This window comes from Pundamilia nyererei, unplaced genomic scaffold, assembly GCF_000239375.1.
Source record: "Pundamilia nyererei isolate P.nyererei 1_Seehausen unplaced genomic scaffold, PunNye1.0 scaffold00002, whole genome shotgun sequence".
NCBI lineage: Eukaryota > Metazoa > Chordata > Actinopteri > Cichliformes > Cichlidae > Pundamilia > Pundamilia nyererei.
In genome coordinates, this window is record NW_005187403.1 from 6,524,860 (window position 1) to 6,551,903 (window position 27,044).

The following is a 27,044-nucleotide window of genomic DNA, read 5'->3' on the forward strand; positions in this document are numbered from 1 at the left end:
AGGCTGTGTGTTACAGCCTTTTGCTGCATGCATAAGCCGTTTTGGGAAATGCATCTCTGGTGGTAATAACTTCAAAAAATGTTGCAAGTAATGTGCCAGAGCATTGCAGAAAAACTGCAAACCTCCCAGCTCTGCCAGGGATCTTTGATCAAGAAGTGGACTGATGGAGATTTGCATCATATGACCTAAACCCCAGCATAGTTAGTTTGGGATGCAGAATGAAGGAAAAGCAGCCATCAAGTGCACAGCGTACGTAGGAATTATAAGGTCACCACCTGACTGAGAGACTAAAGAGTGTGCAAAGCTGTCTGTATTTTTGTAGATGAGTGGAGGCTTCTTTGGACTCCGGCTGTACTTATGTAACCCCCACAGCACCATTTGGCAGAACATCCAACTAAAGAGCCGACTTCAAAGAGATTCATCATGTCCTTCAAGGCACCTCCCCAGTCAGTCACTACTTAATATTCCAGGTATCTTCCCTAATCGCTGACCCATCAGGATAAACCTAACGCTGCCTCCTGAAGTGTAATATTTAACCTGTCGCTTTTGGTGGCGTGACACTCTAAAAAGAAGCAGCAGTGCAACATGTGTGGTGAAAAGTATCCCATGGGCACCATTTGTTTCTAACAATAACTGCTGAGGAGTGACGAGGACAGCTGGCCTTGGAGGGCCTCACACACACATGCACAAGAACAGCATTTTTTTATAATGTCATGTGGTTGTGTTAGAAGCCTACCTTGGCACACTGTGGATGTGGTCCACACCTTTAGGTCCCTACATCCATCAAATCCAACGACACCCTCTTCAAGGAAGAGGATATATAAAATTCCTCAGTCACCTGATTAACTGAATTAAGCGAAGTGCTAATCAGCTGATTAAAGCTTAATAACTTTTTATAGCTTAATGAATTATGGACAAACTCTGCTTTAGCTTTCATACCACATTTTTGTATTGTATATTAATGGTAGCCCCTTTTTTTAGGAACCTTACACTATCAATACAGATAATTTTAGTCAAATAGAACTTGTCCTAATCAAAAACTATTAATTTCATTACAACTGCGTTATACACGTTATGCACTTACAGTTGGCAGATACATCCAGACTAATGTTAAGGTTAAATCAGTGGTTATTTAGGATTTATTAAAGCTCAATCAGACAGGTATCTCATTAGTAAAAAGTGATTGGAGAGCTGCTAACGTTCCCATCCCGGGACTTTAGGTTTTTTCTGAAATAATAAGACAAGCTGCAAAAGGCATAGTGTCTCTTGCTTTCATTAAAAGCTGTGCGCAGTTATTTATTGTATTCTAAATTTACATCTTTAAAAAAAAAAATCTGCCCATGTCTTAGAACCGTTATGAAAGTTAACCAACAAAATTTAATATACATCTCATTGCATTTTTACATAGAGGATGAAAGTAAAGGCATGAAGGTGGCATGATCCACACCAAGGCTCCAAAGAGTCAGGAAACAAACATGAATAAATAGAAGGTGCTAGTTTAGAGAGAAAGGGTGTTAAATTAAAACAAAAACCAAACAAAGAAAAACCTCCTGCGTGAAAAGTCTCCAGGTCCTGATATTGAGCATCAAAAGCATGTGGAACGGTGTGAAGCCTGTACAGGAATGACGGAGGAAGTCGGGACTTTGCACTCATCGATAAATTCAGAAGTATACTGTGACTTTAGTTTATAGCTGAACAATACCAGCTAGAAAAAACAAAATCAGAGAGGAGCTTCTTTCTCCCGTCTCTAGTTTCCCTCTGACGCACTAAAAAAGGCGAGAGCAGGGTTGAGAAACACACTGCAGCAGAATCGAATCGTTTCTCCTTTTTAAATACTTCAAAGAAAACCTGACGAAATACACTTTCAGATTTCACCGTCTTTGTCAAACTTCTACACTTTCAATACTTAACCACGTCTGAAATAACCAGGGATGCACCGACGTATCTGCACTACAGTCTATCTCTAAATAAGACGGCAGTGACCTTTGTTCGCCTGTCATGTGACATTATGCATTTCAAACTGGAGAGTTCCTCATTTTATGTAGCACGAAAGCAAAAACAAACTAAACAAAACAATCAGTGCATCCCTAGAAATGATCATTTAACAATTGTGAGCTTTGGGATTTTAAAAAGGTTTTAATGACAGGGTCATTAAGTCATGCACGCTGCAAATAACTGCATGCGGTAGTTAATGGTAACCCATCCAAGCACTTTATTTATTAATAGTCATAAACACACACAGCAGCTTCATCAGAGGAGCCTGTGCCCTCTTCACTTTTTGAATGTGGAGTATTTATACGGAGAGCCGTTTTCATGTCACAGGAAGCAAAGGTCTGCCACAGCTGCCTGTAACATTTACCTGATAAAAGAAAAGTAATGTGGATTGATTATCGACTTCATATATATTTTATATAGATTTATATAGTTCTCTTCTCTCGCTCACACATTTATCCCACTTGCTCTCATTTATTTTTGTTTACAATATAACAAATGTGGTGACAGGCCTGAAATTACAATCACCAAAAACAAACTCAGAAAATCAGAGGGGAGGGAGAGGGGGTGAGGCTGGGGGTGGGGTAGGCTGGGGTATGGGGGACTGCTGCTGCTGCTGTTTGCTGCCCATCACTGACAGTTGCAGCACGGAGGACACAGTCTGCTTGATGCTCGGACATCAAAGAGGCGGCGGCGGAGGCTCCTTCCCCGTAGAGCTGCTCTCTTTAAGCTGGAGGTTCTCCAACGCCACATCTAAAGGCATGATATCCACGCAGCCCATCGCTCCGAAGTCGCCGAAGTCTCGGCGGTCGTCCTCATCTGAAGAGGAGCTCTCTTCGTGCATCAGCGTGGACAAAAGCAGCTCCTGGACAAACAGGCTGCGGTCGGCTCGCTCGCCTTCTAGGAACTGCCGCTCTGCTTCTGACATCTTGGGTTCATTCAACCTACAGAACGGTTATATTCATTAACACTCACACAGGTAAAAAACACATTACAGTACAAAGAAGTACTTTAACTAAAAGCAGTAAGAAGGACTCTGCTGAGGTTACAGTCTGCACGTTTAAGCTCTGTGACAATTTTTGTTTCTTAATGCCTAAAAAGTTCATGAAATGGAAAAATGATCAACAATCTACTGAAGTATTATTTCCGATACGGTCTTCTGCACCAAGTCACAGAACTATTTTCTACTAGAATTTATTTTGCTTCGTTTATCACAAGACAGAAAAGCAAAGGGGGATTGGTTACTTCTCTAATCCTGTGACTCTTCTCCATAGTTATCTGACAAATATATCAAACTGGGCAATAAAGCTGAATACAAAGCTGTACATTCATAAATGCATATAGAGCCAACTCAATGGGCAATGAGCAAAATCCACATGTAAATTTAGTCTATAAGTGTTTAAACATAAATAACATGTGAGGCGTGAGGACTTTTGGACTGACTGTCGACATTTCCTCAGAGTATCAAATCTGAGAAACACACTGTGACATGAAAGCAGCTCGTCTAGACAGAGACTGTTCCTTTCCATCCAGCCCCTGATGGTGCTGATGGTGCTGCACTCAATTTGTGTCAAGAGCTTTGCTGACCTGCTTTTCTGGAAATAGGCCAAAAAAAGTATCCAGCTGTAACCTTTTATAGTTACATCGTAAATAATTCAGTTACATATTTTTCCTCAGTCACTGCACCTTACTAAACTATAAAATGAATGGTTTTAATATAAATAGTTACTTCCCAACATCAGTTATCACCAAACTTAGTATTTACTATCAAAACACTTTATTATAGCAGTTGTGTGTTGTTGCTGGATATCTGTGTTCTGACAGTCTGTTAGCAGAAACACATGGATTTATAGGCAAACTCTAAAGTCCACCTCCTACTCCACTCACCGTGCTAATAGGAACTGGGAGCTGTGGGACGAGGACGCCGGATTGCTTTCACCCACGGTGGTGGTGTTGGCAGTTGCTGTGCTGGGCTGGGGGACGGCGGCGCCGGTGTTGCCCGGGTTGTTGCCGCGTCGCGTCGCGTGTCGGCTTGTCTCAACTTGCTGTCGTGCCGCCTGAGCTTGCTGCCGCTCCAACTGCAGCTGCATCTGGAGCTGCTGGAGCTGAGAGGCTGAAGGTCCCGACGAGTTTATTTGCCCTCCTGCAGCACGCCGCACACCTGACAGCTGAGACAACAACTCTGCAGGAGACGTGCGCACACAAACACAAAAAGAAGAAGAAAAAAAAATGACTATTTGTTTCTAAATTAAACAGACTTCTAAAAAAAACAGCGTAAAAACACGAAGAAAGATTCGGACACGTGCATTTTTTTGCAAGCAACACAGTATGATGATTAAAAACAAAATATGGTACTTCAAAATGTGACTGCCTAAACTGTTTCTTGACAACCATCTATAAATGAGGCACACCCTTTACTTCTGCTTCTTCTCGCTAATGTCTGACTTTAATTTTTTATTTTTTTAAATAAATACTGTAATCTTGATGCTATAATGATCGTAGCACATATTTCTGCATGTACTCTTCTCCTCTTTAACATCTGGGCCAACCTGACTGAAACTTTGCATTATCTTCACCGTGTGTGTGATGTTACATTCTCTGTTTGCGCATCTTTCACACGTCACATTCAATGACTGGTCACTTTTACACAACGATTGCTGCATTTTTGGGGAACATTTCTGCATTTTGCAAACATTGTGGGTAAACTCCTGATGCTCACCTGCGATGGGGTCCATTGCCTCTCTGTTACTGGGGGTGTAAGTGGAGCTCTGTGATGAGGAGGATGAAAGTCCCCCTGTGGAGCCGCTAGTAAAGTGCATATTTGTCCGTCGTGCTCTGGGGCCGCCCAGTCCTCGCCCGGGGTGGAACATCCTGCGTACATGCCGCACACTGCTGGACTCATCGTAAAGGAGGACTGTTAAGGTTAAATTCGGTCACAATGTGCACACACACAGAAGAATCTTGCTATTTAAAACAATTCATGTAGAAAAAAAGGCTTATTTTGACACTATTGTGTGGTTAAATGAAAAGGATATTAAATCTCTTGGTGCTCTGTGTTCGAGAGTGAGGTGAGCTGTGAAGTCATCTGTGACATGGTTGGGATCCCCTCCGGGCAAGGCAGCGCATATTGGACAGATCTGAAAAAGAAAGATTGAGCTCATCATACAAACTGGCATGTCTGCATGGAGCAACTCTTCTACCTCACAAAAGGTTTAGGGTACACACACACACACACACACACACACACACACACATATATGTGTGTGTGTGTAAAAGCTTTAACTGTTAGGCTAAAGAATATACTTTATTAAACTGCTATTGCCATTAACCTTTTTTGACCAGTCAGGGCCAATGAGTAGAAAATTGTGGTCAATCACTTGGTATGAATCTAAAAAAAATTAAAACCTTATTGCTACAGAAAACGAATCTGTACAGGATAAATTAAACAATCAAAAAGTGGAAAATGCTGACTTCATTTTAATTTCCATTTCATCTGGCAGTAAGAGTCATGAAGAACACAAATACTAAGTTAAATAATAAGTTAGCTCTGGTCACACGCTTCAATGGCATCTTTTCACCCCCGCTCTCAAGTAGCTGTTGGTCAGACAACCTACTAGGCAGCCAGGTGTCAGCAGTATGAGCAGCCTGAGCCTTTGTCTTGCTTTGCTCAGCAGTGGAGAATGCTCATAAAATGCCACTGAATAGCTGAAGTGTAGTAACTGAGAATTACAATGATGACTAAATTCAGAGCATGCCAGTGGATAGCAGAGGTAAACTAGGATGCTTAGAGAAATGAGGACATTTCTAAGCTTATAATAGTACACAAAAGTCTACTGAGCAGTTCCGTTTGTGCAGTGAGTGTACTCACCACCTCCGTGGAAGTCTCTGAATGCTCTGAGGTGACATGCTCCTGTAAGGATGTCTCTGTGAAGCCCATCTTGCCACAGTAAGGACATGTGAACGACTGTGGCTGCTCTACTGAAAAAGTGTCTCCTCCATAGTACAAATCTGCAAGAAGATGATCAAACACAACAGCTCTTATTGATGTTCATCACTATTTTGATGATTACTTTCAATAATCAACAATATTTATCGCTGAAAATGTGCTGAATGGCTTGTAATCACACTTTGGAGTCCTTAGCAGTATCACCATCCCGTACAACAGGCATGGCGATCATGCATATAATCAGAAACCCACAGAGTAAGGTCTTTACCATAGTCTACCCTGGTTAATATACACTGCATGGGGTGCTCTGTGGTGTGCCTTGTTGTCGTGGCTCCGCTCTCGTAGCACGACGCGCACAGGTCGTAGTCGTAGCAAATTAAACACTTGAACCGTCTTCCTCTAAAGTTGCCCTTTAAACACGCATCGCAGCTCACACCTGCAAAACAGAAACGGAGAATAGGAAATAAAACACGTGGGCCTGACAATACTTTCACAAATTCCTTATAAAGGCGTCTCAGAGGCTGACTGTGAGAAGGCGATCCCATATCTGCAGGCCAGTCTCACTTACACAAGCATGCGTTTTGGAGTGGCACCAACCAACAAGTGCCAGCAATGAAGAACGCTGACATTCCAGCAGACTTCACAACCAACTCAGATTTATCTGAAAGCAGCTTTCATTGCTCACTTTTAACACAGTTCACTCTTTTTCAGGCAGCAGGCTGCTCCTTGTTTTTTTTATCCCCCCCCCCAAAGATCGACAACACCTAAATTTGGGGGGGGGGGACTGGGCATAGGCAGAAAGGGGGAATAAAAAGCTGTTTTCAATGAGACATCATGCTGACATTTCCTGACATTACAGAGTGCCTTATTTGGCAAGTGTTAGTAAATATGTAAACAAGTATTAAGGGAGTTTTCTCTGACTCATCTCACATCTAACAACAGAGACCTGAAGGAACAATATGCACAAAAGATATCTGTTATTAAACAGATGCTGACATAAAGAAACCAAACTGCAACAGGCCGCGTTGGGAGTTACTTTGAGGCTTGGTTAGACAGAAGCAAGCTCAACAGGATAAGTAACTGAGTATCTTGCTTAAAATGAATTTTAACCATCTGCACAATCCTAGTCTCAGCTGAAAAACTAACTGGTCCAGCAGAGGACCACGAAGCAGATTATTAGATACCTCTGTTGTACCTTGAACATATAACCTCAGATAATTCACCCTCGGTCCAAGAATGGTTAACAAAGCTACTGCGATCATGTCTGCATTATAGTGCTTCTTTTAAAACTTCTGAGGCAATTTGACGGGACAACACCTGGCAGGTCTTGAAATGTTTGAATGAAATTAGCCAAAGCTGAAGTTTTCGGTTACACTGATCGTAACTTAAACCCTTCTTACGAGCAGGCTGCTAGTTAGCCAACTTAGTTACTGGTTATACAGTCAGAGGCCTTAGACTTTCAGTCTTCTTGATGACAGTGCATTCGCTAACAGCAGTGTGTGACCAGACGGGACAGTATGGCGCTAATTGAATAGCTCCAAGCTCTCAATGAATAAATACTCTGAATATGAGCAAAATGTTGTGACAGCAATATCGGGATGTAAGACGCTGAATAACATATCAGTGCCGGTATAAGTAACGAAAAAGTCACAGCTAAACCAACGACTCCTTGAATTAGCATACATTAGCTTGCTCGCTAGCCCGGCTAATGTAAGGTAACGCAGTACCTAGCAACGGCTAACTGCTGCTCTGCTGCCGTATTTTTGCGAACAGGTCGAGTGAAGTAAAAACGCTCCAGCCTCGATTTAGAAAACACGAGACAGGTGTGTACAGCAGAACTGCTGACAGTAAACACACACGACAAGGGACAAGCCTAGTAACACACGGCGAAAAGCGCAACAACCCTCTCAGACATGAGCAAGCAGTTAGCAAAGCTAGCCCCAGAAGCTAGCTGCTCAGGTAATGTAGCCTTCAACCGGGGCGCCGTGGACCTGTTTATCAACTCACCCTCATGTCGGGACATCCTACAAACAGCGACACAGCCCCCTCCTCGGGCTCCCCAACACGTCTAATGGGGAACGATGCAGTTTTTGAGTCAATAAACTGAAAAATCCTTCAGCCTGGTCTGTTTTTTCAGGCAAGATGGATCCCCCAGCAGCTTACAGTTTGTACTGCTTCCCCTCCCAGTGTCACTTATGGGTGAGTGCTGTGAATGAACACTAGGCGGCGCTGTTTGCTATAAAATCACTCGACCCGGACTGTGCTGCTGTGATGCACCAATTCTTTAACCACATTTTGCCTGAAACATAGCATAAGTTATATGTTTAAACAAAAGAGTTTCTCTCAGCATAAAAAACAAATACATTTTTAAGGGCCTGTGTCCCAGATAAATCCTTTTGTTTGTGACACATGACTGAGGTTATTAGCACATTAGATTGCTTGCATTGCAATTTATTTGACCATTACTTTTAGATGAACAGCGTCAGTGCATACTCCTTATTTTGTCATTATAAAAGAAAACAACAATATATAGCTACACTACAGGACAAAAGTTTTCAGAACATCCCAATTTATTTTCCAGTTATTTATTGCAATTCAAGCTGTTAAAGTCCAATGAATAGCTTAAATGGTACAAAGGTAAGTGGTGAACAAAACGCTAAGGTTACCCAAAAGTGAAAAACAATATACATTTCAGAATCATAAAAAAGGCCCTTTTCAGGGAACACAAAATGGGTAAACAATTTAAAGCTGCTCTGCAGCAATGGAGGTTCAAAAACTGATGCTACTAATTCCTACAGATGTTCCAACTTTTCTGGATTACTTACAACCCCCTTTGACTGCATAAAATCAGCGTTGAAACACACTGTGGTACCATACCCTCGTGAGCATCAGTTGAACAGTATTGTACTGCAGAAAGTAGTGTGTTGCTACAAAAAGGGCTAGAAAAAGGCAATTAACAATGGAAGAGAGACCGACCATCATAACACTTCAAAATGTAGGTCTTTCCTACAGAGAACTTGCAAAAAAGTGTCAGTGAGCACAGTTTCCTTTACCATCAAAAGGCACTCAGAAACTAGGGCAAACTGTCACGGGAAGCGGTCTGGCAGACCCAAAGCCACAACTGAATCAGAGGATGAGTTTCTGAGAGTTAACAGCTTGTGTGATACTGCCTATCATCACAGGACAACAGCTTCAAGCACAGCTTAATAGTGGTGATAGTAAGCAAGCCTGCGTTTCACCTGTGAAGACAAGACTTCAAGCTGCAGGTTTGACAGGACGAGTTGCAGCACGAAAGCCACTGCTAACACGTCAGAATAACACAAAGAGAGTTGGGCCATGAAACACCGCCGTTGGACTACTGAAGACTGAAAGAAGGTATCATGTTCATCACGTTCATACAGTCACATGGTACGAACTGAAATTAACCCACAGGTTATGTATTTATGCATGAAGACATGCTTGAGACCACCTGAAGTTTGAGGTTGGCATGATTGATAGTGTTGGTCTAAGTATTTTAGAAACTGATGATGTGAAAGTTTACTGGGATTTTTCTGCGAACACCTCTAAGGTTTACACAGAATCATCATAAAAAGAGAAGATAACCATTGAGTGGCAGTTCTCTGGATGATGAATGTATAACCAGACTGCTTTGAGATGATGGATCCATCTAGCCTTGTGTCAAAGGTTCTGGTTGCTGGTGGTAAAATGGTGTGGAGGATAATTTCTTGGCACACTTTGGGACCTTCAGTACCAACGAATCATCATTTATACACCACAGCTACCTGAGTATTGTTGCTACCCATCTTCTGATGGCTGCTTCCAACAGGATAACACCATCTGGCAAATCTCAAATCATTCTTGAACATGATAGCGAGTTCACAGTGCTCAAATCGCATCCATAATCTCCAGATCTCAATCAGTAGAGCACCTTTGGGATGTGGTTAATGACAGATTGGGAGCAGTGTATTAAACAGATCACAGTTCTGATGCGTGCTTTGTCTGAACAAAATACAAGAGAAATGGTGATGTTCTTTATAAAAATTATTTATTTTTTTGTACATCAGATTCAGTTCATATATCTGTGCTAATGAGGACACATACACTCTGACAAACCAGTGCATTACAGTGAAGATTTCACAGCAGTGTAGAAGGCTGGGCTGGAGCTCACTTTGCTTGCTACAGTTCCTCGGAGTTGTGATCTGTAAGTAAGCTCTGACTGAACAAAGAGAGGTGAACTCCACCCTCGTGCGTGAACCCAACGTGGCCACACAATCCAAAAATTGACTAACAGCTACACATTCTCTATATACAATTTATTACATGTGCTTTAATGTCACCAGTGGAGTGAGAGCTGAGGAGTATTAAGAAACAGAAGAGCTGCCTCTTATTGTTGCTTATTTCCCTCAGCATTAAGACATAGTTATGAGGGGAAAACGCTACAAAAAGAGGCTAGAATATGTTTCTCCTCAATTCAGATTATAATCTCTTCTAAAATATCGGGCAGCTGTGCAAACTTTGGAAACAAAAAGGTACAAATAAGGTACTTTAAAGCAAGAGAAAGCCTAGAGTGTGCTATGCTTTGTGCACACTACAGCCACCAGAGAATCCCTTTACAACATAGAGGAAACTAGTGAACAGTTGGACATATATTTCTAAACTGGATGATTATTAAGTTCCTATTTTGCAAGTTAAAAGGAAATCAAAGTATCTGCTGTGATATCTCAGCCTCGGCATTCAGAACACAGTCATTCAACAGGTTCGAAATATCATTTTCAATCAAATGAAACCAAAATAGTGGATACAAACCCTCGTCTTTATATATATATATATTTCACTACGGAGTAATTATACTTTCAATACTTTTAATCAAAAAATACCATTATTTACATATCTGCATACATCTTAGCACTGAAAATGTGACAAAAGCCATATCATTTTCTCGAGTGTAAATTGTGTATATTTATGTCATTATTCATGATATTTGTAGCACCTGAGCAAAATCATTTCTCTGACCACCGATCTGAAAACCCCCCAAAAAACAAACAAACATTAAATTAAATCCAAACACGATCCTGTACATGTTAAGCTTTACATTTGTGACCAGATATATTTACAGTACAATCAAAGATTTGGATTTTGAGGACGCGGCAGTCTGTATCTCCATGGTAACCGAGGTGATGACAGATTAATTACAGACTGCAACTTTTCTTAAGTAAAAAAATAACAATTGCATTCAGGTTTTGGTCTTTAACAAACATTTTGACATTAAAAATGTGCCATTTTATACTGTTTAAATTCAGCAAGAACAACAACTACTTAATACCTAATACAGTGTTTCAAAAACCTAATCAAGCAAAAGAGTTTCACACAAAGGTGTAAGCTATCAGACAGACTGGTCCAACACACGGAAAGTTCACATATTGTCTCAGAAGCGTGCATAAAAGTAGCAACTTTGGATCCTCATTGTGAAAAAACCTGAGTACTTTTTTTGCCTCTAAAGCTGGAGTGCAGCTGCAGGAGCTCTGAAGCCTTTGGATTTCTGCTGTATGTCACAGAGTTAGTTGGTTAGATGGTGCTTTTTTGGCCAACTTGGTGCCTTGCAAGTGATGGTCTCCTCCGTCCCGCCTCTGGCTCCTCTTCTTGAACTGCTTGATGGGACTTGATGCGTACTGTTACTGTTTGTTGGTCATGTTGAACAAATAGCATGTGCAAATACTTCTGTATAGTCAGTGTGTTCGTCTCCGCGTGTGAGCCAGTTTCATTTCGGCTCCAGTGTTATAATCTAGCGCTTGGAAAATCAAAGAGTTGAGAAGTATTTGCAAGCTTTACCTGATAAATGCCAGTGCAGGAATCAGTGAAGATAATGCTGTTTGTGTTGTTTTGTTTTCCAGGCAGTCAATCTGTCACAGCACTAATATCAGTGGGTCTTATGGCATTTCCTATGTCTGTCTGTTAGTTTGTAGGTCCTGATGGTGGGTGGCTGTTTGGATACGTCACTCTGCCTCTTCCTCCTTTGGATAGTCCCTGGATTTTCTCTTGAAAAAGCCAAACTGGAAGAGCAGAAAAGTGAGTCACAAAACCACTCAAAACAGAAAAGGATACTTTGACATTTTTGGACATATGCTTATTAGCTTTCTTGCTGAGAGTTTCTGTCATCATCTGTCTTAAAATCAGGATTAAAGCATAAACTTTACATAAACCATCTTGTGGTTACCACGATTTTCCCTGCTAGCGCTATGGCCGTACATGTTTTGGCTTTTTGGAGCCAGAAGTGATGATCTTGAGACAAAAGTTTTATCAGCTAACAATATAAAGCCCAAACACACATAGCCATTTCAAACACTTAAGTTTTTTAGGCATCCATCCATTCTCTTTCACTTATCCAATTCAGGGTCCAGGGGGGATGACAGGAGCCTATCCCAGGGTGAGAGTCGGGGTACATCCGATGGTACAGGGCTAACAGAGACAACCATTCACACACCTATAGGCAATTTATAATCCTCAATTAACCTAATCCTGCTAATTGCACGTTTTCGGACTTTGCAGGTACTCTGGAGAGAAGCCACCACTGTGACGTAGCAAGCTAACCACTATTCCACCACAATTCTTTTGAGTGTGCTCTGCAGTGACAAGATGTCACACGGTCACAATGATTTGAAATAGTTTGCAGAATATTACCTTCCACAGAATGAAGATAACGAGTGCTAAGATGAGCAGTCCTATCAGGATACTGACGATAATGATCCAGAACGGGATTCCTCTGACAGTATCTTTGGAAACCTGGATACTGACCTGTTTAGAGGAAAAATACAGTACATACTCTAAATATGCACATATATGTAAACATACATAAGCATTTAATGATAATGAGATGTCACATGGTTACTATACCAGAACCTTCTGACTTACACTTCTGGTCATGTCGTTGCTGTTCACTTCAAACACGTCCTCCTGCTTCCTGATGTCCAAAGTCCCGTTCACCACCAAGTATAGACCGGAAAACTCGCTCTGTAAAGATAGATATTTAAGTATTTTATTTCCTTTCTGTCCATCAATCAGACAGCTGTCAGCCTGCTTTTTTTCCAATACTATATTGTATTTAATATTTATCGCAACCCACGAGAAAGAGCTGGTCAGGGAGAGCCAGACAAGCCAAAAGCACCCAGCGACGTCGCATCTCAAAACGTACCTCGATAAACGTAGGTTTCCACAATCTGAACGCCACGTTGAGCTGAGCGATCTTTTGGCCTTCAGAAATCGAGCAGTTAAACGATTCAAACTTTGTGTGGCTGTCTTGCTGCAAAGGAAATTAAACACGTAAGACGGGTGCAGGAAGAGTTCAGCGATCTGTAGAACACGAATGTCATCACTCACCAGCAGGTAGTTACTGAGCGTCTCTTTTTCCACTTTCACCTCTTTAACCTCTGAGTTAATTTTAAAAAGATCGATCTGTCCTTTTGTGTCACACATCATCTGCAGAGTAGGGAGAAAACGACACGAACGTTGGTCTGTTTCTTCGCATACGCTTGCATATCCATGGAAGCACACTTACATTTGAGTAGGTGACGTCCGTCAGGTACAGTAACGTGTTCTTCCTCGGAGACTCAAAAGGATATTTCACTTCAAGGCCAAGGGTTGGAGTCACCCCGTCACGTAACTTTTCCACCTGAGGACATGTGAGACACAGAAAAGGAGTGGAATTCATATTACCGACACCCTGCGCCACATGTGAGCTAGAAGTTCTGTGCTTGTATTATAAATCATCCAAAATGATCACTGCGTGCAGATGTTACCGTGTAGGTGATGTTGACCTCTTCTCCAATCATACTGATGTCACTGAATTCCGAGGGGTACTTATCCTCTTGTGTTATTTCAATGTGGTTGTTCAAAGGCGACCTGAAAGGGACATCCTTTTTACATCCTTCACTTCTCAATCAGAGCTTCAGACGCAAAATGATGTGTCTAATAAAGTTATAGGAAATAGAACCAAAAGTCTAAAAAAAGTACACTCTTGAGGTCTTCCTAATTCCTTACAGTCCAACTTCACTAATGCTGAATAAGCCATCAGTCTATGTGCATTAACTTTACCTGCATTAACATATTTAGGCCACTTGCTGGCAGCACAAGATGCAAACAAAGGCAAATATCACCTTCCAAACATTTTGAAAGGATGTCAATACAACATTCATTCTTCTTTTAACCCCATTTTACAGCCTGAAAAGGGTCAAGGGTCAAACTATGTGTGAGAAACCCTAAATAACCTTAAAGTAAAAGCAATTAATGAATTCCACTGACTTTATTAATCAATAAATGTTTTGTTTTTTTGTTTATTCTTCTTATTACTTAGTAAATAAAAGCTGATATATTAGACCACGATTCTGCCACACCTGTCCTACATTACCAGCAGTGGTAATTACCAAAATCTTGTTTCTATAGTGGTTAATCCAGCAGTATCGATCAGCTTTTAAATCTAAATGACATTTTTAATACTAAAATACAATAATTGTTGTCGTTCATGAATTGAAAATGAATTTGAGTGGTTGAATGTTATGTGTTTATACATTTCCATATACAATCACATCATTCACAATCCCCAGACTACAAATCCAGATGACGGTGCCGTTACCGTTACATGCATGTTGGCGTGCATCGTAAGCTCCTGGCTTGGTTAACAAGGAGGGAAACACAGCACAATGACTGACTCTGTTGTGATACTAACACCTTTTTATTCCAATATAAAAGGAAATCCTAATATTATTATTATCATCATCAATAATATTGGAAACTTTTACTTGTCTGGCTAAAAAAAAGAAAAGAAAAGTGAATAATGTATCTTTAATGCAAAGGTGTCGATTCACAGCTACTCACTTTACATCTACTTTGAACGTGAGTCCAAGGTCATACTTGACAGGGATGGAGATAGTCGCTCTGTTGTCGTGCATGGTAGAGAAATCTTCTTCATTGTCACTACAAAAATACAATTTACATGCATACGTAAAATTAACAGAACATCCATCCACCATTTTGGACAATTAATCACAGAAATAAGCAGAAACAAATCTTTTTCATCTTTTTTTCCAGAATTATTATTATTATCCTGATGATGTGCAGAAAGATGGAGGGATCCTCTCACCTTGTAGCTGTCACGGTGAACTCAATTTCCTTCTGAAAATATTTGAGATTCACCTCAAATTTCACTGTTATTGTTTCCTGTGGATTTGACATCAAACCATAGGTTTAGTGAGCAGAGGTAAAGAAATATTGTACAGGTAAGATGTTTTACGGATCCTGCACAAGGCAGATGAAACTAACCTCTTCGTTGTTTCCCAAGAAGGGGTACCCCACCTCAATGCTCACTTCGGTGTCATTTACAGTGGTCGTCTTTGTATCTGGCTGAAGAGTTGTAGTCACAGAATTACACGCATTGCTTCAGTCCGTAAAGTCAAGTAGCGCAGAGAGAGGAGGGAAAGGGTTCTTACCTCTACGTTCACAAAGTTGATGTTTTGTGTAAAGTTGATTTTCACGTTGGTGTTATAAGCTTTGTCTTTGAGGTTTTTAACGGTGATATTCAAATAAATGATTTCCTTTTCTTTGATCAATTTACTGGAGAAGTACATAAAAAAGAAAAAGTCAGAACGGTTGGATGCGATGCGCACACATCAACACAAGGGTGCAGTCATACTCTGGATACTCTGGACTCGGCTGAATGACTCCAAAACTACGACTTACAACACATCAAGTAACAACTCTGATCTGAGAAAGAAATAGTACAGAATAACATTCAAGAAAAATATATATGTGTATAAATATACACAAACCCATTTCTGAAAAAGCTGCAATTCATTTAAATTCCTGTATTTAACTGAAACCGGTGCAAACACGGAAACAAATGCTCAAACTAAGATCTGTCATGCTCGTTTTTGGTTTTATAACAACGATATAATAATAATAATTCCACTAACCTTTGCTCATCACATTTAGCCTTCAGGGAGAGGTCAGGAACGCACGTCTGAGTTTTGTTTCCACAGTCCATTAAAGTAATCTACAAGACATTTTTAAGAAAATAACAAATTTAATATTTCCAAAAGCTGCATTTTTACTTGGCCTTGCAGAATGATGCTTGTACGAGTTCAAGATCTGTACATACAAGATGACTGCGTGACTTCACAACTACTTTGCAAGCCAATCGTGGTAAAGACTCAAACTCTCATAGCCTCATATTGATGTATGAATATACTCAGTCCAGTAGATAACTTGTGAAATTAGCAATAAGAATGAAAATAAGCTGCATGTTTGTTTGCACCCCTGAGAAGACGTGTTCCTTTAGATGACCTTCACTTCCTTTGCCTTTCCCCCCTGAGAGTGTTTCAGGCTCACAGTCGCATTTGTTCCCATTCCTAATAGTCTCCCACTGGACTGATAAGATCAACAGTATCTTCTCTCCCAAAAAGGATGGGATTGGAATATCATTTGCAGTGCAATGTCAAAAGAAAAACACTTCCGTTTGATAACTTCCTCTTCTCTGGGTGTTTGTCCCCTTCTCTTCCTGTCAATAACAATAACAGGAGAGGTCCCCATGACGCAGCATGAGGGGAGACGGGATCTGCAACATATGTGGTTGTGGGTTTACGTGTGAGCAAAGATAACAATGCGACTAATGCGTACGGGCTTTAAATGCATTTTCTAGTGCATGCTGAAGCTGAATCCTCCTGTGATGTTTCCCAGCTTTGTCGAGAAACATTACGCACTCCAACCAATAATCTGGGAACCCTCTTGTTAGAGGAAATATGCATGTGGGGGTGTGGGAAGATGGTCCTGGCTGCTGGTGCTGAAGCACTAATGGGGGCCGAAACTGAAGGATGGTAGTCAGCTGTTGCAGAAGCTAATGCACTGTATCAGCAGCCAGAAAAGAAAACCCGTGTCCTCGCTACGGGATTATAAAGACAGACCGGGGTCAAATTCTTCCTGTCTGCAACTTTAAATGTTCTGCTTAGTGTAACTAGTCGATTATTTTACTAAAAGAAACCATAAGTGATATAAGTGGTCTTACATTGGCATTGATGGATTTGGGAAGACTTTCATCCAGCACAGGACCTTCTTCATCAGCTTTTCCGAACTCCACAGACACAGTCAGAGGTCCTCGGAAGTCTAGCCGTTCCTGGGATAGCGGACGATGAGGCAAAGCAGGGAGGAAAATAAAAGGCAGAGGGAGAAAAAAAGTTAAGAACAATGGAGGACTTTAAGGTCAAAATTCACTGGCTGCTTTCTGACGCTGAAGCTTTGCTGCATCAACTGCAAACTGATTCTTTCAAAACAAATGTGGTAAAATGGTGAGTTGAACACTGAGCTGTGTAATGATATGAGGAATGCTTTCTTGGCACAGTTCACTCCCTTCAAGTCAATCACAGCTTAGATTGCACAGCATATCTGAGTACTGCACCTGACCTTTGTCACCCCCTTTTAGACACTATTTAAGGTCATCTAGTGGCTACTTCCATAATGCCCCTGTTTTGATTCTCTGGAAGAATTGAAGGTGTTTTCAGAGCAAATGAAGTCTCCAGTGTTGCTGTGCAGTCCTTGATAAAGTGTTTGCCGAGTCTATTTGCAACACTTTGCTGGAAAACCATTCAGCATTTCACTTTAAGCCAGGGGTGGGCAACTCCAGGCCTCCAGGGCCAGTGTCCTGCAGGTTTTAGATTTCACCCTGGGTCAACACACCTGAATCACAGGATATGTTGAGGAGGTCATTTAGCCATTTAAATCAGCTGTGTTGGATCAAAGACACATCTAAAACCTGAAGGACACCGGCCCTCGAGGCCTGGAGTCACTCACCCCTGCTTTAAGCTAAAAGAAATGTCAAACGGATGGTAGAGCAAAGGTCAGAGGTATTTGGATTGGTCCTCTGGGGATTATAAGAGTCAGCGTAAACTTTTGCTCCTGTCCATTTAGGAGATGTTGAGGCAGTGTTTTCACTGGTTAAAAGAAAGCATCATCATGGTGGTAGCAAAGTCCTTCATCAAAGCCGCCAAAAAAGCAACACTCGCTAGCGCCACGGACGTCAGGACAGACACAGGTTTGTGACAGTCTCTGCTACTGAGAAGAAAAGCAATTTACCAAAGTAACTGAGATTTATTTGTGTTTGTGCGATTGTGCAAAGCCTTCATATGATGGACACACGCAGATCCAGTTTGAAAGAGGTGTGTCACATTGAGGCGCTGCCTATGATGAAGTCCTTCTTGAGACCGTTCCAAATGCTGATTAAAACTCAAAGGACGCTGATGAAGAGCTTTTAACATGAAAGCGCCGCATTTACAATCAGCAACACTGAACTGCACAGACTGTGCCTGTTGCTTAAACAATTAGAAACCACACTGATTATATTTTTCAGAATTTCAGTCACTGATATTAACTTTATTTGTATTTTAACTGATGCTTTAGCAGAGACAAATTTTCTGTGAGACGGGTTCAGATCTGGATCCATCTCGGATTCAGGGGATATAGACACCGCGTTTCTTCCGTGCTTGTTAAATTCTCGACCTCTGCCTGAGGACAAGTGGGAAGTCTCTGGTCTGACTTGCACACTTGAACAGAGCAGGTATTCATACTCAACATACATAATAACAACAGCTGTTTCCAACGATTAGCTCCTCTTTCCTTCACTAAAGGGTTAGCCAGTCAGAGAAATCCATGGCTGGCACGAATGCCAGGAAGCAGAAGCTGCCCAAGAAGACGCTTGGTTTTAAAGTAGGTGGTACAGCAAAGGTTTAAAAGCTTTTAGCAGTTACAGGTAAAAGTAGTCAATGGATCACTACCTAATTCACTCTAATCACTGTTTCATCCTCACTCCTTTCTCTAAGTGTCTCCAGATAATTTATCGGCCAGTGCGGCACAAGGTTTAAACGGAGCATGCTTTGATCAGGACGGGGTCTGTTTCATGTTAGGTCTTCCTGCTCTGCATAGGACAGCTTTACCCTCCCTCCTCTCTGGCTAACAGCCCTAAAACACCATTAACATTTCCAGGAAGCCCTGAATATAACTTTCACTAATGAGCAGCACAGCAACAAAAGGAATCCACTTGAATGTTGTGTTTTGTAAATGCAGACTGAAAATAAAGTCAGACTTTGTACAGGTAAGAAAACACAACTTGCCGACATCATGAAGGTTTTCTCCATGCATTCTTTCGTTCCGTCCATGATGGTGAACTTCTCTGTAGTCCTGCGGTCATTTTTTAAATCTTTGCTAATAAATGAGGCCCTGGATGTGGCACGCAGACTGTCCAGTGTTATAGTATAGGTCATATCTACAAGACACAAGAAGTTTTGTGTTTTTTTAAATGTGGTTATAAAGAAGAAAAATAAGCGAGAAAAATTGCAGAATCAAGTTGGTTTGTTACATGACTCACTTGCAGTTGTTTTTACAGTCGGCTGGTTGGATTTGACTCTGTAGGTAAAGCACAAGTTGGTCTTCACACAAATAGATTTCCTATTGCCGTGTTCACACTGGTGCTCAATCTGCTGGAGGTTGACTTTAGAGGGGTTGAAAGTCATGCTGGCATGCAGCTCTGCAACATCTCTGGACCTGGTAACACAAATGAAATGCATTAACTACTAGAATACAAAGCACGCAGGTAACTGTGCGTGTGCAGTTCAAGCACTGCACATCCTGCACACAGTACTGCAACGAACCACAAAGTAGTACGTTATAGCAGCACGTTAAATAGATGATGTCACTGATGCAGTCAGAGTAGAATAAATAAGTTTTCACAAAGGAAGGAACTAATGCATCTTGAGAATAAAACTTGGCTTCAGTTCTCGGCATCCAAATGTTAAGCTTTCTAAAACAGAGCCAGCAGTCCTGGAGGAAGAGCCTGCCTGCTGCCAAATCCTTTTTAAACTCTAAGTCACTTGGGAAATGGAGTTTTCACACAGCCTAGTCGAAGCTCTGTCAGTAGAAGCTGTGGGAGAAAGTCTGCCTTGGAGGTTAAATCATGCTGTTGGCTTCAAAACTTTGTGGGCTGAGGATGTATGCTGCTCTCCAACTGTGAAGTATGTTGCGGGGGCTTTTAAAAGAGAAATCACGAGGAGGTTGATGGTCACCAGCCTACAACCCCAGTGGGACATGCACAGCTGTCTAAACCCTGATTAATGCAATGGAAAGTGGACATGTATGCTGTCTCTGGGCTGCAGCGCTGCTGCTGCTGTTAACGATTGAAGTGGAATGTGTGGTTTTTGCAGTGAATGTTTGTGAGGATGGGCCACGACTCACCAGAACAGCGAGGCCCCTCCCAGACCTCCTATAGTGATATCAGTGATTCCATCTCCATTTAGATCCATGACTCCATGTATGGACTGACCAAAGAATTTCACCTTTTCGCCATCGCCACCTGCAGGAATATGCTGAGGACACAGCAACAAACAAAGCAGGGAATATTGAGGCAAAATTGCAGTTAATTTAAATCCATTGTGGTTATAATAGTGATGCTAACTTGGGTAAACAGTATTTGCACAGAGCGGAAGCATCTGTAGCCTTATCTAAAGTATACTGTAATGAAAACAACAACAACAGATCTTTCAGTATTATAAATTCCATCTTCTCACCTGTACAAATTTCTTTTTGAGTGATTTCTGGTCTCCGTGATAGATGTAGACAGCCCCTCTGTGGTCATTTTCAAAAGGCGCACCAATCGCCACATCATTATACCCATCAAGGTTAAGATCTGTCACTGCTGCAATGGCTGTACCAAACCGGGCGCCGCATGGCTCGTTTTTATTGGTGCAGCCGGCTGATTGGAGCGTACAGCAGGACTGATTAATAGGCTTTAAAGTATACTCATGCTTAAATTTGTTATTCTGTAACGGAGGAAAAACAAAAAAAGCTATTTTATTTTGTGACTTTCAGCAGACGTCTGGCAAAAGTTATCCGACTGATCTTATTTTCTGTACCTTGAGCCTGTAGACGTAGACTCGTCCCTGCTCATCTTTTTCTGGGCCCATGTACATTGGAGCTCCAACCAACAGCAGGTCAGTCAAGGAATCCTTATCCACGTCAACAGTCTGAAGGACGCTGCCAAAGTAGGAACCAATCTGCACAAAGCCCCAAATCATCTTTCAGTGTTTACTCCACTGAATTCATTCAACTTGCACATTATATGCAGTAAGCAGTGAACCCAGAGAGCCCACATTAAGCCACAGACTAATATAATATAAACTAATATAGCTGAATGCTCACAAAGAATTTGGTGCATCTTGTCCTGAATATATAAGACATAAATATGCACACATTTACAGGCATAGTCATCAATATTTATATTATTGTGCTTTTATGTATTTATTTACTATTTATTGATATATTGTAAGCTATCTAAGGAGCTGGGAAAGAAAAGCGTCTGGACTTCTTTAAGTTGCTTGAAGACGTTTCATCTCTCATCTGAGAAGCTTCTTCAGTTCAGAACTGAAGAAGCTTCTCGGATGAGAGGTTGTTATATTACTGTTTAGTGTGTCTATATTAAATATGTTGCACATCACTTGTTTTGGGTTTTTTTTTTTGCATTATTTTATTTGTGTTTGAATCAGGCTGATGACTTGTCATACAGGCACATTTTGTAGCCATATTTTAAAAACTGCTCCTTTATAGCGCACTATGGACTAAACATAGTGTTGCTTGTGTTATTGGGCACTTCCTTTTGCCAGGAACGAATGGCCTGGAGCCACTTACTGACCACCTGCCCAACCAGTCCTTGGAGTTCTCTCATTGGCCAATATCCATGTGGATGTGTTGCTGGATTTTCTAAAAAAAAAACCTTTTCAGACTTTTTCCTCTACTGCGAGCTCAGCAGATGTAAACGAAGCTATTGTTTCTATAAATAATGGCTTATGTGAATGATGTGTTTTTACAGCGGCTCTGATATGTAAAACACAACAGCGGACAAGGTGTGTTTTCTATTAATTACTGTGTTTTGCATCTTTCCCTTTCTTTTATTATTTTCCTTAAAGACACATGTGTAATTAGCTTAAGATAGAAACTGCGAGTTACCATCTTTAAGCTTCTCACATCTCCAGTGCAAAAGCGCCCTGAGGAACTGAGGCTAGCCAAGCCTGCCAAAGACTCACCTGTTCTCCTTTCAGTATCTGCGAGATGACGATTCTGTTGTTTTCATCGAGTCGATAGATAACAACGCGGCCGGTGTGGTTGTAGCGCGGTGCACCTGTGATGTACAGCTCTCCCTCAGACGTGGATGCTGACTGCACATCATACCCTGTGGAGAGTGCATTTACAAGCACGTTTTTTCAATCCAAACAGTACGAACCTTCAGGAGTGTCACAAAAGTATCTGCGATTTACGATTTCTCTAGAAAAAAAATGCACCCTCGCTCTGTTTATGGGATATTTTTAATGCCTCCTCTGGCAGCTGTTTACTTCTGCGTGTGAGAAGGAAACTGTAAAACACTGGAAAGGAACACACACCCACTTAGAAAAGCGCACCGCAGCTCTGCGTGCTGTAGCCTGAGCATTCGGAACGAGCATGTGCCAACAGCTGAGTTTATAGTGTGCGAGCTACCAGCGCTCCATCTAATGACATGTTGATTAAATAACTTGATACTAAGATACCACGGCTGCTTCACGAGCCATAAAAGGCATCAGCATGGAGCGACGAGCCTGTGTATTATTATTTATGTGACACAGAGAACAGAATCTGCTTTTGAAGTCAGACAAATGACGTACCTATTTTCCCCCTCACAGCAGAAACTTCCATATTTATTCTGCAACTTAATTTTACATCAGAAACACTTAGATCAGATCTAGGTCAGTGGAACAAAAAAAGGTGTGTATTCCATGTATTTTAATTCAACGTGCTAATTTTTTTTTTAGCTTTAACTTGCTTAAGATTGATATACTTTAAGAAATTATTAACATATATAATCTAAATAAATAAATAAAGCGTACAGTCAAAGAAGAGGAGAAAACAGGAAGACTGTTAATCAGGCACTTATAAACATGAAGCAAAAATATTTTTGTAAACTGAAATACATGAAACCAAAGTTTATTCATCAAATTAATTAATTGCTAAAGTCATTTTTTAAATTTTATTTATTTATCATGACTTCATGTAATTCTTCAGACTCCCCAAATGCAATAAACAGAAGTATACACATACACGGCTAGTCCTGATTCTCCATATTAAGGGAAAACAGAGAATGTAAGCCTTTTTACTTTTAGGCTGCTTTAAATGAGATTATATCCAACAAACACAGATAGTACTTAAAGTGGCCTGTGGTGCTTTATAGCAAAGTAGGTCTGGATATTTAGATGGTAATAAAAGCATCATAAAAAGCAGCAGCAGCAGCAGCATTAAAACTATTCATAAATTTGGTTCCATAATTGACATAAATACATATGAGAAGCCAAAGGTACATATTATAAATAGCCTCCTGAGTAGATTTACATTTTTTTGCACTGTATTAGTAATGTTGTTAGAATATTTTATTCCTAACAAACTCTGACCCCTTCATTTTTAAGGCTAAATATGTATAATATGTAAATATGTTAAACACGTTTCACCAAAAAACATTTAAACAAAGTCTCTTTTATAGTAAAGGCTGCTATTTTGCATCTAACAGCACTAACGGGTAATGTAAGTACACAAGAGCAAGTGTTGTGCAGAGGAACTCACTTAAAGGTCAGTTATTATATATTTTTTTAATCCATGAAGACTTTAAATTTATACATCAGTGACATTTAAAGGAACTATAAATTTTATTAAGTTTCCACTCACCGAGGTACGCGGCCAGCCTTTCATTCCTAGCCTCTTTCAGTGGGTCAAAGAAAGCATCTTTCCCTGGAACCACGTCTCCTCCAGGAGTGTACATTACCACTGTCCCGTTCCATTCATAAGCTCCCACTGCTCCCAGTAACACACCTTCCTAAGGGAGACAACAGACAAATATGTGGTGGAAAAAATAACCCAATCCTTTATTTAAGCAAAACAGTGACTCCATAGTGTAGTGGTTTACACATCTACACTAACAAGCAAAATATCCCTATAGAAAATTTACTTTGAGGTAGACTCTGCATTTCATATACACTACTTAGCCCCTCAAATGTAGTGGTGGTAAGCAGCAGCAGAGTACAAGCATCACAAAGTTATATTTAAGTTCTGCACTTGTGTGAATGCTCTTCATCAGAGACCTTCAGGATCCCAAACAATCAAAGTTGCACCGCTGATGGGTGCTTTTCACAACTTTCTGTTATTATAGTTATTTGGAATTTGTTTGGTAGCAATATTATGCAAAAGTAATAATAAAAAAATGAAAAAATAAAATAAAAAATGATACTATGGCACAAATCCAGATTACTTTATTTTTAAATGTAAGAAAGAGCACTGACTTTGGCATACGACTGTGGCCTTTAAGTGCACATTAAGTGCAACTTAAAAGTACAGCTATTGATCCCATAATAAAATAACAAGCATATACGGTATATTATTTCAAGTGAATATATCTATCGCTCTTTTTTGTCCAGAGGAAGCACAGTTAAGTAATAGGAATGGGAGGGGTTGCAACAGGACATGACATCTTTCATTAGCCACAACAAAGTGCTTCGAGTGGCTCTTTCCCACTAATGACTGCTAAAGTGTGGCGTCACATGTTTAGGATTCGGTACTATGACTCAGCTTAGGAGCCAATTCAGAGTAAGAGAGAGTCAGAGGAGATAACAGCAGGAGGAGGAACATAAAAAAGGGGCGTTTTTTTATTACATGCAGGAAATAGATACTGAATTTATCCAATCAGCCTTCTGACTCAACATCCCTTACAGACTTTTCTGCTGTGTACATCTTTCATTTGCTTTCCGACTCACATACAGTCAGACACGGTATTGCCAGGATAACACAGTGAGCAATTCTCAAGTTTCCCAAAATTAACCCACAGAGCTGAATCACCAAACAGCTGTAGATGGACCAGAGATAACAATGTCGGGATGAGTTCAGCAGTTAACTTCCTTGCTGATGAATCCATGTCCGTGCAAAAGGTTCACTTTGAATCCACAGATAGAGCAACTTATCACTGCTGTGATCTCAAAATATGATTCATCCTTCAGCCATTTGGTGCGGTCTGGGTGCAATAAGTGATTTAGCAGGACCCAACTATTCCTCTGTAAACAATCTATTTGGTAGCAGTTTGGTGTATTAATCACACGTAAACAGTTGGACTGAAACTTACGTTTGAGGTGTGAGCACTAAACCCAGTTTGGGACATCTCCATCTGAATGGGGGAAGTGGAATTTCCACTTGTAGCTGAAGAAAGGGAAATTTCCGTTTAGCTACATGTACATAAACCACAGATAATCACATGTTGTCAAATCTGTTTTTACTTCGAAACATATAAAGAATATGGGTCTGAAACTTAAATATGGGTATCGTTTGAAATTTAGGGAAATATTTGTCTGTGACAGAACTGAAGTAATATCTTATGTTAGCTTAACATGAAGAGGAAGATAATCAAAACGATGGGCATTAATACCGTTTCCATGTGTGCCATTTAATTATTTCTAAAATGAATGTGACCAGTGAGGGGTGGGTCTGACTGTGAAATGCTAACGACTCATCAATCAGAAGTTGATAGCCAGTAAACATACCTTTTTCAACACACCCTGAAATGATGAACTGAGCCCACAAAGTCATTTATAGATGTCTGTGTCAACACGGGTTTGCTCATAGGGGGTTCATATGATTGTTGGAGTTTCCTCCATTATCGTGGGTATTCACAATAAAAAACACTCACTTTTGTTGTGAATTGGCGCTATATAAATAAAGCTGATTGAATTGATCATTTGCCTTAAATGTCTTAATTGTTAAATGTGTTCAGCATGTAGTTTTTATTCATACCTATTGGATCTATTTAGGGGGGCAAGGCTAGCTCCTTCCTGCTTTTGTCGGTCTTTGTCGAACTATTTCAACATCCATTTCTTTGACAAAAGTGAAACTGCTAATGTGGCTTCAAGAGCATGCATATTTTGTGTCTATGCGTTTACCTTCCAAGGCCAAAATCCTGCTTCCCAGTGTATCCACAATGTTCACTAAAGCAGCCTCATCAGACACATTGAAGAAGTGGTCTTGGATAGGTTCACTGGAGATATTCTGGATCTCTTTGATAAACTTTTGCACCTCTGATAGAGATTTGTTCTGGCGACCGTAGTCCCCCAAAACCTGTAAACGAGAAAGTACTTAACATTAACGGATAAACTATTCTGACCAAAAACTGAAACATCACAAAATATTTTGTACTCACAGCGATGCCAAATCTCTCAATGTCATCATGCTCACAAGCTTTGATGACCTTTTGTAGATTATAGTAGTCGTGTGATTCTCCATCAGTCACAATCACCATGACTTTCTTAACTCCAGGTCGTGCACCACGCTCTGGCATGAAGGCTTCCTCTCTGAAATGCAATTAACTTCAAAGTTACTCAGACAATCCTGACTTATGCTAGTTTTTTTTTCTGACAACACATCAATTGCAACACTATTTTTTTAATTTCCTCATAAGATTTGAATTCCATCATGTCTGAAAATTTATCTGCAAGGCCAACTGGAAGGCTTGTGCTATTTTTCTTCTAACAATCTGCCCATGACAATTGTCAAGCAGACTTGAAATGACAGTTTCCTATTCAAATATCCATTAAACCTTGCCAAACCAGAAAGACTCAATTATTAATTGTGGTCAACCGTTGCCGGGTTTGCCCAAATAAGACAGCTAATGTTAGGTACCTGGCAGTATCAATGCCCAGGAAAGTCATCGTCTTGGTGCCAGTGTGCTGAGGAAGGACTTGGACAAAACCCCGCAAAGCAGGCATGTTGTCAAACTGGCTCAGGTTGACCTGATGACTCACGGTCTCGCCATAAGACACAATGCCCACCTAGAAAACACGCATACATTCACACATTTAACATGTAAACTTTCTCCTACATTAAATTTCTCTCTATGTTCTTCTCTCCTCAGCTTCTCCCCCCAGACAGTCTGCAGAGGATGTGGCTGAGGTCTGGTGAGCTTGATATGACACAATGTTCTTTATACAGACTGCAGAGGACTTCAGCAGCCATGGAAGATTTG

General features: G+C 40.7%; 2 protein-coding genes across 2 annotated transcripts in view; both read right to left on the reverse strand.

Annotated features, from left to right (window-relative positions):
* Positions 1–1,260: 1,260 nt before the first annotated feature.
* On the reverse strand, positions 1,261–8,156 carry kcmf1 (potassium channel modulatory factor 1). Its single transcript, XM_005720304.2, has 7 exons — positions 7,946–8,156; positions 6,207–6,374; positions 5,861–6,000; positions 5,028–5,129; positions 4,712–4,895; positions 3,880–4,174; positions 1,261–2,936 (listed from the first exon to the last, which is right to left on the reverse strand). The coding sequence occupies exons 1-7, from the start codon at positions 7,959–7,961 to the stop codon at positions 2,672–2,674; spliced, it is 1,170 nt and encodes a 389-aa protein (XP_005720361.1). The 5' UTR covers positions 7,962–8,156; the 3' UTR covers positions 1,261–2,671.
* A 1,810-nt stretch (positions 8,157–9,966) lies between these two features.
* Positions 9,967–27,044, reverse strand: part of itga1 (integrin, alpha 1) — a 58,927-nt gene continuing 41,849 nt past the window's right edge. The window contains exons 7-30 of the mRNA XM_005720305.1: positions 26,702–26,850; positions 26,223–26,373; positions 25,966–26,140; positions 25,155–25,228; positions 23,711–23,858; positions 22,048–22,193; positions 20,881–21,021; positions 20,536–20,787; positions 20,204–20,334; positions 19,341–19,516; positions 19,087–19,238; positions 16,989–17,096; positions 15,901–15,980; positions 15,418–15,541; positions 15,251–15,331; positions 15,072–15,148; positions 14,807–14,905; positions 13,732–13,834; positions 13,491–13,604; positions 13,313–13,411; positions 13,128–13,235; positions 12,848–12,946; positions 12,617–12,730; positions 9,967–11,988 (exon numbers count right to left, since the gene is read on the reverse strand). Coding sequence (XP_005720362.1) covers positions 11,932–11,988; positions 12,617–12,730; positions 12,848–12,946; positions 13,128–13,235; positions 13,313–13,411; positions 13,491–13,604; positions 13,732–13,834; positions 14,807–14,905; positions 15,072–15,148; positions 15,251–15,331; positions 15,418–15,541; positions 15,901–15,980; positions 16,989–17,096; positions 19,087–19,238; positions 19,341–19,516; positions 20,204–20,334; positions 20,536–20,787; positions 20,881–21,021; positions 22,048–22,193; positions 23,711–23,858; positions 25,155–25,228; positions 25,966–26,140; positions 26,223–26,373; positions 26,702–26,850 — 2,958 coding nt within the window. The 3' untranslated portion in view covers positions 9,967–11,931. The remainder of the gene's footprint in view (positions 11,989–12,616; positions 12,731–12,847; positions 12,947–13,127; positions 13,236–13,312; positions 13,412–13,490; positions 13,605–13,731; positions 13,835–14,806; positions 14,906–15,071; positions 15,149–15,250; positions 15,332–15,417; positions 15,542–15,900; positions 15,981–16,988; positions 17,097–19,086; positions 19,239–19,340; positions 19,517–20,203; positions 20,335–20,535; positions 20,788–20,880; positions 21,022–22,047; positions 22,194–23,710; positions 23,859–25,154; positions 25,229–25,965; positions 26,141–26,222; positions 26,374–26,701; positions 26,851–27,044) is intronic.

Coding starts and splice junctions, on each gene's coding strand:
- kcmf1 (XM_005720304.2), bottom strand. Junction 6,001..6,206: donor ATTAACCAGGGTAGACTATG/GTAAAGACCTTA, acceptor ATCTTCTTGCAG/ATTTGTACTATGGAGGAGAC. Junction 2,937..3,879: donor TCCCAGTTCCTATTAGCACG/GTGAGTGGAGTA, acceptor ACCGTTCTGTAG/GTTGAATGAACCCAAGATGT.